The sequence below is a fragment of the Haemaphysalis longicornis genome, unplaced genomic scaffold (genome assembly GCF_048455015.1).
Source record: "Haemaphysalis longicornis isolate Haplotype H1 unplaced genomic scaffold, Haemaphysalis longicornis Haplotype H1 scaffold_6, whole genome shotgun sequence".
NCBI classification, from domain to species: Eukaryota; Metazoa; Arthropoda; class Arachnida; order Ixodida; family Ixodidae; genus Haemaphysalis; species Haemaphysalis longicornis.
Window position 1 is genome coordinate 56,953,043 of NW_027526407.1, and position 14,811 is coordinate 56,967,853.

At 46.2% G+C, this 14,811-nt stretch overlaps 1 protein-coding gene across 5 annotated transcripts in view; it reads left to right on the forward strand.

Annotated features, from left to right (window-relative positions):
• Positions 1 to 14,811, forward strand: part of Pld (Phospholipase D) — a 120,436-nt gene that overhangs the window by 51,274 nt on the left and 54,351 nt on the right. For all 5 annotated transcript variants that reach the window (XM_077674421.1, XM_077674419.1, XM_077674425.1 and 2 more), the window contains exons 2-8: positions 2,352 to 2,536; positions 4,134 to 4,299; positions 4,623 to 4,866; positions 6,869 to 6,934; positions 9,785 to 9,945; positions 11,211 to 11,363; positions 13,284 to 13,433. In XM_077674421.1, coding sequence (XP_077530547.1) covers positions 2,383 to 2,536; positions 4,134 to 4,299; positions 4,623 to 4,866; positions 6,869 to 6,934; positions 9,785 to 9,945; positions 11,211 to 11,363; positions 13,284 to 13,433 — 1,094 coding nt within the window. In that variant the 5' untranslated portion in view covers positions 2,352 to 2,382. The remainder of the gene's footprint in view (positions 1 to 2,351; positions 2,537 to 4,133; positions 4,300 to 4,622; positions 4,867 to 6,868; positions 6,935 to 9,784; positions 9,946 to 11,210; positions 11,364 to 13,283; positions 13,434 to 14,811) is intronic.

The window sequence follows — 14,811 nt, forward strand, 5'->3', positions numbered from 1 at the left end:
TTATTTTGTTTATTGTGTTTATGAGAGTTTGTGAGCCGCTGCAGACGCTGAACAACGCCTTTTCAAAGGATTTGTATGGCGAGGCTTTGAGGGCTTTATATCGCAACAGTTCCGTTCATTTTTCGTGCGCTCGAAAAAGAAAAAAAAAACACGCCTTGCGGCAAAGCCAACTTTATCGCCACTCCTCAGCAAAAAATGGCTATAGGTCATATTTTAGCGACACTTTACCAAAAACAGTTACATGACACTTGGCCGCTAAGACGGCTTTATCATTACACCGAGTTTCATCTGCTTGCCATTATTTTAGTAGTTGAAAATAAAGGCGTTCGCATCTTTGCTCAGAATTCTGTGTCGCCTCTTCACCTTCTCCTTCACAGCGTGATTTTTTTTTTTTTTCGTTCGGTATGTTCAAAGGCCACAGTAATGCTTCCGCATCAAAAATCCAGCGTACTAAACCGGTTATAAAACGCACAACAAAATGTCTCGAAGCCGGGCCGTTTAGCTACTTTAAAAGTGGGAACAATTGCCGTTAGTAACGTAAAAAATAAAACTTTGCGGCGTTTAGTTTGTCGCCAGTGCCAGCGATCGTTGAGTGCCGAGATAAAAAAGAGGTCTGGGGAAGTCATCCCTTCAACAGCTCGCTCTTACGGTCCTTGAAGAGATGGGCGACATCGAGGACGGGGTCATCCCAAGGAGGTTGGGTCATCCCTGGTCTCTCTCTCTCTCTCTCTTTCTCTCTCTCTCTCTCTCTCTCTCTCTGACTCCTTTTTAGAGCTGGCGTGGCCCACCGCGATGTCGTGCCCGCTTGATTACCCCGGCATTGGCGGTTGCTGCGCGCAGCTGCGCCGCCAGACTGGCGGGGGCCCTGGCTCGTCGTCGCACGCCCGTTTCCGTGCCCTCCGCGAAAAAAAGAAGTGCATTTGTTTTCGCGCGCTTTTGTGCCCCGTTGCCTGCGCGCTGCTTTGCCCGCTGAGCGAGGGTGCTTTGCGGTGAACGCGTCGCGCACATGCCCCTGCGAATTGGGAGGATGGCCGAGGCAATGGATGGGCGTGGGATATTAAGCGTCTTTTGTTGTTGTTGTTGTTGCTCCCCCTTGAAAACTCGGCGTCGTAAGTTTTGAAGCCGCGCCTATTTTACGGAAGCGGCGGGCTTGGGACGTAGCAATAACTATATGCTTGGAAGAGCTTTGGGTGCGTGTTCTTTTTTTTTTTTTTTTTCCCTCGCGGTTGAAGCAGGTTTTTGACCCGATCCGCTCGGCTTTGCCGGGTATCACTTTAGGAAATTGCGTCATAGGCTTTTTATTTCGACGTTACGGAGGCTACCAAGTGATATTTATAACGTATTTGGAGTGTTTAGAAGGTTAACGGTTAATTTCAGCCGTTTGAACATTAGCTCCGGGAAACACAGTAGGGTTGAACGGGATACCTAGCCATTCAGTCTCCGTACGGCTCCTGGGAGGAGGTTATGGGAGATTGGGGAACATAAGAGGGGAAGGGGCAGATGATAATGATGGGCTGCCAGCATTAATGCAACAAAACGCGTAAAAAGAGAGGACACCCTTCCTTTCCCTTTTTTTTGGGGGGGGGGGGGGGGGGGGGGACTCCTTTTACGCTTCTGTTCTGCAACATATACAGTTAGCAAGCTTTCAGACCAGTTTCTGCTACACGGGTAGAAATGAAACTACGTTAGATATTTCACGCAAACTTGTGCAATGCCTAGGGGCCAAAGACCGCTGAAAGGGTTTCCTTCGTCACGGCCAAGCAAATATGTATATGTATATACATAAATACATGCGTATATATACACTTAACGGAAGATGAGAGGTGTAACATTAAGGGACAAGAAGAGAGCGGGGTGGGTCAGGGAACAAACGCGTGTTAAGGACATATTAGTAGAAATTAAAAAGAAATTGGTGTGTGCAGGGCACGTAATGCGAAGGAAAGATAACCGTTGGTCATTAAGGGTACCAGAGTGGATCCCTAGAGAAGGCAAGCGTGGCAGGGGACGGCAGAAAGTTAGATGGGCAGATGAGATCAAGAAGTTTGCGGGGATAAACTGGTGGCAGTGAGCGCAGGACCGGGGTGTTAAGAGATCTATGGGAGAGGCCTTTGCCCTGCAGTGGGCGTAGATGGGCTGATGAAGATTATATACACACGTGTGTGTGACTGTATATATGAAGGCAAGTCCATTTGCCGAAACGTGAGTAGTCAACTTTATTGTTGCTTCATGTGCGTGTGTGCGTATCTGTCCCAGTTAGCTCTCTTTCTGAATGCTGTCTGCCTACCAGATCATTTCGCTTGCTCACCACTAGGAGGAGGGCGCACAATAAAAGTTGTACTGTCACGGTGCAGGAACACCCTACACGGTGGTCGGAAAGGAAAGATGGCCGAAGGGACATCGCAAGATGCCCTGGCTGCGGAAGAGGAGGAGGACCCGGACTTCGACGAACTCCGTCCTCCTGAGGAGGATCCGCTGGGCGAGCCGCCTGACAGCGGTGATGAAGCCGCGCAGGAGAACGGCAGCGACAAAGCGGACAGTGAGTGCACACCTCGCGTCGATTACCCACTGCTATCAGGGGCGGTATTCTCGTGTTTTTCCGTTTTGAAAACGTGTGTTTTGCGTCCGTTCTAAATTGTGACGAACTTCCAGTTGTAGGCGGGCGGTTGACTTTTGGCAGCTGTTCTTGTAAACACATTTTAAACGACTAAACCTATTTTGAACTATCTTTTATGAGTTTATTGTTCCGCCAGCGAACCAACAACAAGGCGACGAAAAATCGTCTGCTGCAAATCGTCTGCTCCGGGGAGCCGCACCTCATAGCTCCTCCGTGCTTGCATGGCGTCACATCCGGGTCTTCGCTTTTAGCCAATCAGGGCTCGCTCAAAACGGACACTCAGGAAAAAGTAAACCCAGAATATGTCACTGCGCTTTTTAGTGTGCTTGTATTTGTCAGTCATTTCTTCTGCCCTGTTTTTTTTACGTAGTCTCCCAGGGGAAAATAATCTATTTTTTTGTAGATTATTGAACCAGATATTTCTTCTAGGTAGAAATAGGCAGAATTTCTTGCTAGAAATTCACAACTAGCTCATTTCTAGCTGGATTGAGATTTTTTTCTGACTGGCGGCTATTACGTCCAGCTAGCATTTCTTAGTCGAGCTGAAATAAAAAAGAACCTGCAAGCTGGAAATAATCGTCTCTAGCTAGACTAAGAATTTTTCTAGCTAGAGGCTGTCGATTTTGAGCTAGAATCTATAAATCTGGTCATAAATAAAGCTAGAAATTATGATTTCTTGCTAGAAATGTTCTTTCCATTATCACGACGGCTGCCATTATGTTTCCTTTCAGAAACTCTAAAACAGTAAGAAATTGGCAAATAGGGCTTTCTGATTCATTTCGGGGTAACAGTTTGCTACCACATCTAATAAAGTCTGGGCTTAAGTGTCAAGCGTGTAATCTTATTTAGCATCATTTTTTTTTGCCAGCACCTTAGCGATGACGTAAGGGGAGGCATCGAGCCCTCAACCATAACCAGCTGATTCCGGGGGAGCAACTTTTCTTGCTCCACGGAGCGATCTCATCTGCGACGGCGCGCTCGATCTGCCATTGCAACAGGATTTAGTTGCTCCCAATGTGCCATTGGAACGTGTTTGCTCCAAATGGAACAAAAAAGTTGCTCTGAGGGTGCTCCGGATCTGCCATTGGAATTTAACATCAGGCTTTTTGAAGGACACGGGCCGGTCTGAACGATTGTAGAGACATTACTATAGTGCAGTGCCCTTAGTTTGCCAATCTTATCAGTGGACCGTATTAGTTTTGTGCATTTTCTGTTTGTGTGAGTTGTTTGTACCGCCTTTCTAGTTACCTGCATGGTCACGCCGTAAGTTTTTTCTACTTTTCTCTCTCATTTTCTCCTTTAATATGTACCGCTGTCTTTTCTTTCCCTTTCATTTCCCGTATCCCCTCTCCCCTGAGTAGAGTAGCCAACCGGACAGTATTCTGGTTAACCTCCCTACCTTTCCTGTACTATTCCTTCCTTCCTCCAGCTGCACCCATAGTACTGAAGGCTAGATTTACCTTGCTCAATAGTTGAATTTGCTTACCCGACACTGACCGTGGCTCCTCTCATGGTGCAGCGTTGCTGGAGGGGGGCACGTGCTTCGGCTTCTGCCGCGTGCACGAGCCCAGCTGCAGCCTTCTGAAACCCAGCAACCGGTTCACGCTGCCCGACTGCCCCATCGAGGTGAAGATCGTCTCCGTCGAACGGGACCACAGCAGCACGCACATCCTCTACCCAAACCTGTGAGAGCGCTTTCTCTTACGGCGACAGTCGCTACATGTGGAAGAGCCTACCTATATTTCGCGGCGTGCTTGCTGATAACAGTTAATGCCTGTAAAGAATGCTTTGCTGCAAACACAGGCATAATGAGGAAAAGCCGACTTCATGAAGGAAGGAAGAAGTTGACTTTTCAATGCTCTGTGGTGTCGTGCCTTAACCTCTCCATGAGTCATCAGAGATATGCACGAATGATTCCTTGTTGTTCACTGAAGATGCTGTCAAATGACTCACAGAGTCGCGTGTCGTCGCATACTAGTAATTCCTCCTCGTTGAACCTCCACGATAGGTACGTTATCGAGCTCCGGCACGGCGACTTCCAGTGGTCCATCCGACGGCGGTACAAGCACTTCCAGCAGCTGCACCAGCAGCTGCAGATGTACCGGGCGGCCATGTCCATCCCGCTGCCAACCAAGAAGCATCGCGAGCGCCGGCGGAGCTACCGCGAGGACAACAGCAAGAAGAGGCCCCTGCCCCGTTTCCCCAAGAAGCCGGAGAGCCTGCTCTCACATGAAGAGGTCCAGCAGAGGGCGGTATGTCTAAGCTCACGGTCTGCAATCTAACCCTAAAGTGGATCTAACCCTAAAGTAGAGCCGCTTCAGGGAGGCTTAGAGTGACTCTAACCCTAAAGAATATCTAACTCTAAAGGGTCTCTAACCCCAAAGTGGCTCTAACCCTAAAGTGGTTCTAACATAGTTGTAGAGTCGGCATTTTTAAAGCGAAGCTATTTATGTCTCACTGATGGTGTAGGTGGCGTCGAAAATGCACTGCAGGAAAGCCAACTGTTGCTGACGATGATGATAATCGTGGGTGAACTGATAGAAAAAAACGCTTCCCGTAGTCGGAATCAGACGTGGGTCTCTCGCGTTGTGAAGCCGACTTCTGATTTTGTCATCTCGACACAGTCAAAGCAGTTTGGATTTGAAGAGGTGTGCATGGATGTGCAGATGGAAAAATCATTCACCCGTCCGTCTCTAGATGACGATAGTTGAACACGAAGCTTTTTTTGTGCGTAATCAATGGCGAAGGATTGAAGGCAAAGCTGCTGCAATCAAAAGCTTGAACTGCGTGCGAGTCAAAGCTTAACAAGCCAATGTCCACACTGTCTGCGAGTCAAAGTCCAAACTTAGACAACAACCAAGGAATCCCTCGTGAGGTAAGCCTTGTGTTCGGTGTCATTAGACGGAGGGGTGCATGATTTTTTACGTGACATCTAAATTTGTTTGTTTAACAACAGCAGAAGCATTGTGGGACTACTTATGAAAGGTTACAGCCTTTGGAGAAATGGGGTGGAGCGCAGGATGTGGCACTGGGCTGTTATAATGCTGCAGGCATTACTGGAGCACTTACAAAATAATTTTAGTGTCTGCTTTTATGCACAAAGCTGTCTTTTGTGGGGTGGGATTGCAGAACTTCTTGTCACTACTGTGAGGAGGGGTTCAGGTGGGAGATGGCGATTGCACTGACCAAGTGCTGGTGATGATAATGGCAGCGAGTCATTGCGTACTTCGATATGAACAAATCTTTACTTGGAACCAGGCGTCTCATTTTGTGATGCCCTGCTTAAGGGGGGACCCTGGTTTTGAGGACATTTTTGTTATTTTTTAACCTATGTGCTTGACATTTACACGTGAAGTGTATTTTAACATCCTGAGCACAAATATGCAGCCAGTTTTCGTCTATGTGGTGTAAGTTCAGAGTTGTGCAGCATGTTATGCCATTCTGTTTTGGGCAACTTTTTCATTATCTACCTATGAAATACTTAAATACTTTTTATTGCTTTGTGTTCTAAAAGGACCAGGGAGCGCAACTATACCACAGAAGTAATTTTAGCATTGTTTCTGCAAGCCGCTGTAAACTACCATCATCAACTACTGTAAACTATCATCAACTACCAATGTTTTCGTAAACCTAACGGCATTATATCTTGTGCTATGAAAAAGAAATTTCATGTTTTTGTGGTGGTTTTATTGCAGTTCAGTTCATAAGCTTTCAAGTGCAGCAAAAATGATATAAATCTAACCAGTACATCCCGAGATATTGTACCCGATAGTTGACCTCACGGGAAAAAAAATTGGTTCAGAGAAAACAGGGCACGAAGTTTGGAAATGTAGGCAAAAATGTTCATTTAGGCCATGTCAGAGGGCGACAGTGTTGTAAACACTTATGGTACAGATATAATTCGCAGGTACATTCTTTGGTACCTGCAGACTGCAAATAAAATTAATACAGAAAATTGATTTTTTAGCAAATTTTCGGTGCTCAAGACCGGTGTATGACACAAATGTGGCCTGGCTTAAATAATGGAGGCAACAGTAACCATAAAACTTGGTAATTTATCGCATAAAAACATTCTTGTGTATAAGCCGCTCAAACCACGTGAGAATGTAAGAGTTTCCCTTATGTTCGATTTATTTTTTTCACCGCCGAGATGTGCTGTAGAAAGCTGCTGCATTCAAATTTGTGTCATCCACCATTTTATTGCTTGGTAACCTGATCGGAATTTCCTTGTGCGCTGGTGCGTGGTCTGTTCAGGAACAGCTCGAGGCTTACCTCAGCAACCTGGTGATGGTTCCGGCGTACCGGAGCAATCCCCATACGGTGAGACTTTTTATTCATTGTTTTGTTCTCAAAGAGCATGATGGCCGACCAGATCTCCATGCTCTGCTTATGTGTAAGAAAAGTAGGAGTGCAAATATGTAGGGCTGTTCGTTTTCAGGTTTTATGTATTTTTTAAAATTGAGGGGGTAAAAATGGGGTGCTATTCTTAGGGGAGAAATTGGGTGTTTTTTAAAACTATTCCAAAATTCGTGTTTTTTCGGGTTAAATCTACAGATGTACTAAGTAATGCATGAAGTTTATTTTATCAGAAGGTACTCATTAAACCTCCTTGGTGTTTGAAATGGGGATTCAAAATAGTTCCTTGCCACTGGTGCCACCAAAGTTTAATGAGCTGTAAAATTTGTTCCAAGCAGTGCATCAAAAAACCAATTCTCTTATTGCACTCACAGGGTTCGTAGTATTGGAAAACACAATAATAACCGTTTTATGACCAACACTGTTTTGTCTGTTGTTCCTCCAGAAATGGCTAATTATCTCTAATTATCTTACGAATTAATTGACTGACTTAAAAAATGATGGCACATTCGAAATTAGTGCGAGAAAGCAGCAAGACTAACAAGTTTCACAGAGTTCACTGAAAAATTAAAAGAAGCTGTTTTAAGAGCAGTGTCTCCTCTCAAACCCCACAATCAATCATCATCATCATCATTGTCATAATCGGTTATTATACCCTTAAGGGCCCCTTGCGGGGTATTACATAAGGGGGGAGAAAGTACAAAATTCCACAGCAGGTGATGGTCGATGGTACAGGCGTAGAAGTGAGGCAGATTCTTAATGAAATGACAGCAAGACAGCAAATATATACACATACATACATAAAGGAATTGTAGCAATAAAAATCATTATTATGATTATCATTATGAAATCATTGTTAAAAAAATAAAAATCATCATTAAGTCCTGTTATTACTCTGTGCATTATCCCTTTGTCTTTCTGTATGTCATCCTGTTGTCTTGGAACAAATACAGGACAAGGATCTGCGAGAGCACAGCATGCAGACGCTCATTAGAGCTGCCTATTTCACTTCATGTGTCCAGTACTTACGTTGATATTTGTCAGGGAGTGGCCATTGGGAGTGGCCACACCTACACTGACACATTGGTATATTCTTCATAGCAACTATTACACAAGTAAAGGTTTATTCTCCCTCCCTTTTGACTCAAGTTTCATGTTTTCCCTTAAGTAAAGGTTCTTTTGCCCTCCTACTGCATAAAAAAATTTTAAGTGCAGAGCACTTAAGGGGATCACCTTGTCGTCGTAGCTCGCTCGCTGTACCCAAATAGAGCCACACGGCGTTCCGTCGTAGCGGCTGTCGTCGCGGCGTAACCCAGAGGCTTCGAAAGCCAAGCCAAGCGGTTCATACAGTCATAAGCATTTGAAACTCGTGAACCGCTGCCACTTGTCATACATCTCCCCATTGTTTAGCGCAAAGAAAACTGTAGGTACATTTGAGGCAAATTATACGCAATTAACCGGCAGCGCCCGCGTTCATTTAGTTAGGAACGCTCGTTGGGTTGGTTTTTATGATAGTGAGCGAAAAAGTGGGGCAGTGCAACGCCGGCACGTGCGGGAGGGAAAGCAAGAACAAGAAGAACAGAACTCCTACTGGAACAGTTTCACGCAGGGGGCGCGCGAGCACAGCAGAGGCGGGGAAATTCGAATTGAGCGGATAATTCGAATTGAGCGGATTGAGCGGTAACAGTGAGCGGATAACAGCGCTACAGTCCATTATGGTGAATCACTGCTCCGCACTTCTGACAGCTTTCACACTGAGTGGAACCGCTCTAATTTTTTAAATGGTCAAGTATTTCTATGTGGACTCAACAAGCAATCATGTCTGCCTATCCATAATGCTTGATGCATCACACTGCATGGGAAAATGCTATTAACTAAAAGCGCTAGGGTCTTCATGCTTCGTTATACTACAACTGCTTACATTGCAATGCTATTAACTAAAAGCGCTAGGGTCTTCATGCTTCGTTATACTACAACTGCTTACATTGCTTCTAGAAAAATGTCTTTCTAGCAATGCTTTCGGGTACAGTAGGGACGTCGACCTTACAGGAATTTTGTGTACAGCTATCCATAGAAATAGATGGGCTCTTATGTAGGTATTTAATAATATCCCTCAGGCCCTTCATACTTAGATACAAAACTGGTGACATTGCCCCTGAGAGAACGCTTTCCCAGCAATGCATGTGTATGTCGCAGTGAAGCTGATTTTAAGTGGGCTCATGTAGCCCTCAATACGGGCACGCTAGCTCTTTTGGAGGTGTTTATTAAAGGTTCCCAGGCCACCTCATACTCCGATATCAAACTGCCTGTATTGCCTTCTGAGAAAAAAATTTTACCATCTTCCCGTAGGGGAACCCTGAGTAGTATGCGAAGCAGCCATGGGGTCGAGGAGAATGAGGGGCGGGGCGGGAGGAGAATGAGGGGAGGGGAGCGCGCACGCGCGTCATTTATACCGCGGAGCTACAGTGGTGCCCCCAGCGGAGTATGCAGCGGCTACCATCACGTCTCTAACCCTGAGCTGCTTCGCATTATCGCGCGCGGAGCCGCAGGTGTTGCCATTCGTTGCGCGATCCTGCAGAGGAGAGGAGCTTCGGAGAGGAGAGGAGGAATGCCAAAGAAGAGAGGAGTGTCGGAGAGGAGAGGAGATGAGAGAAGGAGAGGAGAAGAGGGAGAGGAGGATGCGCATGCGCAGTGGGGGTGTGGACGCCGCACAACGGCGGAGGGAACAGGCGTGACTGGTTGCTCCGCATCTAAAACGTTTTTCTCTGCTCTCTTTCCCCTCTGGTGCGACTACCACCACCACCACCATGACAGATGCAGTTCCTGGAGGTGAGCCACCTGTCGTTTGTGGGTGGCCTGGGCCCCAAGGGTCGCGAGGGCTTGGTGTACAAGCGCTCGGGGGGCCACCACAGCGCCCGGGGCTGCGTCCGACTCCACTTCCTCTTCTACCAGTGCTGCAGCCGGTGGCGGAAAAGGTGAGGGGTACATCCACTGTCCAGCTCCCTTGATCGGTCTTTTTTAAGTGCAGAGCACTTTAGGGGCTCGCCTTGTCGTCGTAGCTCGCTCGTTGGACCCAAGTAGAGCCCCACTGCGTTCCTTCATGGTGGTGTAACCCAGAAGCTTCGAAAGCCAAGCGGTTTATATAGTCATAAGCGTTCTAAACTCGTGAACCGCTGGCGCTTGTTATAAATCTCCCCGTTGTTCAGCGCAGAGAAAACTGCAGGCACATTTGAGGCAAAATATGCGTAATTAACCGGCAGTGCCCTCGTTCATTTAGTTAGGAATGCTCGTTGGGTTTGTTTTGTACGATAGTAAGCGAAAAAAAGGGGCAGTGCAACGCCGGCACGTGTGGGAGTAAAAGCAAGAACAAGAAGAACAGAACTCCCGTTGGCGCAGGTTCAGGCAGGGGGTGCACTTGAAGGCGGGAAATTTGAATTGCATTGCGTGACAGCAGTGAGCGGATAACAGCACTACAGCCAATTATGGCGAATCGCTGCTCTGCTCTTCAGGCGGCTTTCACAATGAGCGGAACGGCTCTAATTTTTTTTTCTCTCTCTTTCTCTCTCTGGGTTTGCGATTTCATCAGCTTCCCGAAACCACCATCCACATACAACCAATCTAAGCAATGTTTGGCTGTCAAGTGCAAAGTAGGTTTCTTCCTCTGGCGCTGTCCCATCAACAGCTCTCCAGACCATCATCTGCAGCCCAGCATAAGCAGAACTTTTCCTATCAATCTCAGATTGCTAGTGTTTTTCTTGTTCCTCGTCTAGGCGCACTTACCAATGCCTTTTTTCTTTTCTTTTTTTTTCTTTTTCCCCAAAAGTTTCGGGTGTTTACTGTGTCGAAGCTACACCCACTCTACGATGCGTTCTGTAGTGGAGGGCTGGTACCAAACCAGTGTCCTTGGACTCAGCAGCACAACGCCTTAGCCATTGAGCCACCACAGTGGGTCCTTTGTTTTCAGCCATAATTTGTAGCTCAGTGTAAGTAAGCCTTGCGTGTCAATCTTAAAAGGATATTTTTTTTCTTAAGTGATGTTATCAGCTTCTCCCCAGCAATCATTTATAACATAATATATAAGCATGGTACTACAAAGCTCAAGTGGGGGTATACAGTTCATGCGCAGGGTAGCGACTTGTGTCCTACACTATTCATTGTAAGTTTGTGAACGATCACTCGCCCAGGCCAAGTTTCATAGCTCTTCTCTTTCGTGATTCCGTACGGGGGCCCACTTCCGCAGGTGGCTGATAGCCAAGGACACCTGCGTGTTGTACGTGCGCCCCCGCGACGGCGTCATCAAGTCGGTGCTTCTCATGGACCAGGGCTTCCAGGTCCAGTCGGGCTTCATGGCCACGGGGGTCAACCACGGCCTGCTTGTTACGAACCTCACCAGGTATGCATCCCCCCCCCTCTCTCTGCCACGCACGCAACCTCTGTGCACTGCTTACGATAGAAAAATCATTTTTAAGGGGGCACACTGGTCTTCGAAACTTCTTTTGGATTTCCAACCAAGTTTGATGAAACTTCATGCGCTCGTTCAGTTATTTTAGCTGATTTCAAATATCTAATTAGTTTTGATATGGGGTAACTAGCCTCCGAATTAATTTTAAAAAATTCTTGATTGTTCTTGAGAACAATGGGAAAAAAACTACTCAACAAAAGATTTCCAGCAAGGCACGAATAGATACCATAAGTTGTGGAGAATGAAATTTAGGAAGCAGTTTTTTTGTTTTGCAATCACATACAGATTTACATCAATTGAAACTTCTAGGTTTGAACTACTACTGCTAGCCAATTAAAAATAATGCTAATTAAACAACTACTGAAACAAAAAATGCAAAATCTGCTTCCCCTATTGGATGTTTTAAACATTCGGCTTCACAGGGCAAAAGAAAATATCTTCCTAGCTGCACTACATGCTGGACTGTACCTCTCGAGAATTTCATACCACTGCGATACTACTCGTGGCGAACAAGTGGAGAATTATGGAAACATTGTTGTTTCTTCGTTGAAATCAGGCCTCTATGGCTTTTATACGTACCTGGTACTGTTCCACATATGGAGTTTCCGTAGGAAAAACTGTGCAAATCAAGAGAAAAGTGATACCTAAAAAAATGCTTTTTTGAGCAATTTTTCGGTCCCAAGGACCCATGTGCCCTCATAATGCCTCAGCATTTCTGTGTGTATTCAATGAGGGAACCCATCTGTCTGTCTGTAACACTCCATGGGTCACAACTTTGCCACATAAGAACAAAAAAGGCACTTGGGCTTTCATATTTTTATACACGACCCATTACATCGCTTCCTGGAAAAAAATGTCTTCTCAGTGGAGCAGACTTTTGAGGTATAGCCGCTGTATAGCAGAGCGGCTTATGTATTTACACAATAATTCCCGCTTTGGAGTTTCTGTAAAATGTGCAACTCGTGAGCATTCGTGGGCAACTCCTCCCCAGAAATGTGGCATGTGCGCTCACAATATGCGCCCAGAATCCACTTATCTATACATTCCAGGTGAAAATAATATTTCTTCTAGCTCGATTATTGAACCATAAATTTCTTCTAGCTAGAAATTCAGTTTCTAGCTCAATTCTAGCTGGACTGAGATTTTTTTATGGCTGGCAGCTATTACTTCCAGCTAGCATTTGTCAGCCCAGCTGGAAGAAAAAAAACCTGTAAGCTGGAAATAATCGTCTCTAGCTGGACTAAGAATTTTAGGGGCAAAGCTTCTTATGGGCTCGGGCTGTCGGCGTCTTTTGTCGGCATCGTTGTAATCGTTGTCTCATGTAGTCGCAGTACTAAAACACTGGGAAACTCATTTATACCTCGCGCTAGAATGTAACGTGTACGAAAAAAACACCAGGACACTCGTTTACGCCTCGCGCTAGAGAGCTTCGTGCTTCAAAGACAAGAGACTTTTACAGCAAAGCTGTATACCTCTACCTCCCAACGGTTTCATCTCCACTGGCAAAAACGCAGAGGCTCCAGAAATACACTTACCTATACGCTGCCTGTTTTGCCCCTCCCCAGGTTTCACGTTAGTGGTGATGGCCCGCGATTTTGTAATTTACGATTGATCATAATTCCTGGTTAATTACATGAATGAAGTTTTTTCTAGTTAGAAGCTGTCGATTCCAGCTAGAATCTATAAATCTAGTCAGAAATGAAGCTGGAAGTTATGATTTCTTGCTAGAGATGCTCTTTCCATTTTCCTATGCAAAGATGCTCCCTGTTTACGCGTGCGAACCGAATGTTGCCAGGAGATCGGAACAGTGTTCCAGCAGTTCCGACGTGCTCCCCTTCCCCCTCCCTGCAGGAACCTCCTGGTGAAGTGCTGGACCAAGCGTAAGGAGCGGGAGTGGAAGGACCACCTGCAGGAGCTCACCAAGACCTCGGGCCGGGACTTCACGCTGCCCAACCGATACGACGCCTTCGTCCCCGTCCGCTCCGCCAGCCGCTGCCGCTGGTGCGCTGCCACGCTGTCAGAGATCAGTTTCAACAGTGAAGCTCTTAAGCGAATCGTAATTCTTTGTGTCCGCAGAAATTGCCGAGCGCACACACATGAGCATGGGCCTCGCGGTGATCGCCCGACGGTTAACAAAACCAAGAAAATGCCTAGCACTTGTGTGTGAATGCCTTGCTGTGGCCGCCCAGCGTCCCCTGTGCACGTTTGTCAAGGCAAGCATACCTACTTAGGGAGATTGGCAAAGATTGCGGCGACCGCCCGGCAGTTAACAAAACCAAGAAAATGCCGAATGCTAAGGTGTGTGTGCCTCATGGAGACCGCCCAGCATCCCCTGTGCACGTTTGTCAAGCCAAGCATACCCACTTAGGGAGATTGGCCAAGATTGGCCTGAAAGAAAAAATCCAGCGTTTGCGTCATCGTGCCAACACTTGCTCGAAACGAGAAAGACACGTCATAGCGTATTCCCTTCCAAGACGATGTCCAATGATTGTCACTTCCAAAAAATGAAAGAAGTCCATACTCACAGCAACAATGATGGAGTAAAGGTCATTGTGGCAGTGAAGAAAAAGCAAATTGGCTAAAATCGTGGGCTTAAACCTTCGTGATGGTCATGAACGTTGTGTGCAGCTTCGGTACCTTTAAGTCTAATGCGTTAGTGTGAGCTTCCTTCGTGTTTTTTTCTTCTTTTTTTTGAGGGCATAGAAGTTCAGGCAGGTGTCTAAAAGGCACCTGTTTGTTTGTTCAGCCTTTAGCAGGCTGTGAGGCTTAGCGATCCTGTACTAGCAGAGAAGTTTGTGACAGTATAGAATCCACAATTCTAACGTAGGCGTCGGTAGGATTTTCTCAGGAGACAAGGGAGGGGCAAACCTTGCTAATGGTGGGAGAAAGGCGCTGGAAAAAGTGCTCGGGTTTAACTTTCCTAAACCTACCGTAAAGTTCCGAGAGAACGTCCTCCCCCGAAACATCGTCCACCCCTCTTTAGGGGTGAAATATTTATTTTCTAAAGGACCCCAAAGATCATCCACCCCCTAAAATTGATGGCTTTAGCACCGATGAGTGAACAAAATAAACGTGAATCATGTGTTGATGCAGTCACTTATTTGTCATTTCCACACTTGACCCAAAGGTTCACCCATCTCGTATTTTTTCTTGATATCTCTGCAGTTTTGGTTGGTGGTGTGGCCGCTTTTTTGCAGCTTTTCGCACCTGACCAGACATATCGCCCATCTCATATTTTTCACTTGATATCTCTGTACTTTAGGTGGGCGTTCTTTCGGAACTTTACGGTAGTAGTTATCACGAGCGAAGGGAGCGACTATGCAGACACTATTTAAATTAATAAATTGAAAATGATGTGCTGGATGACCTTGAAAGATTT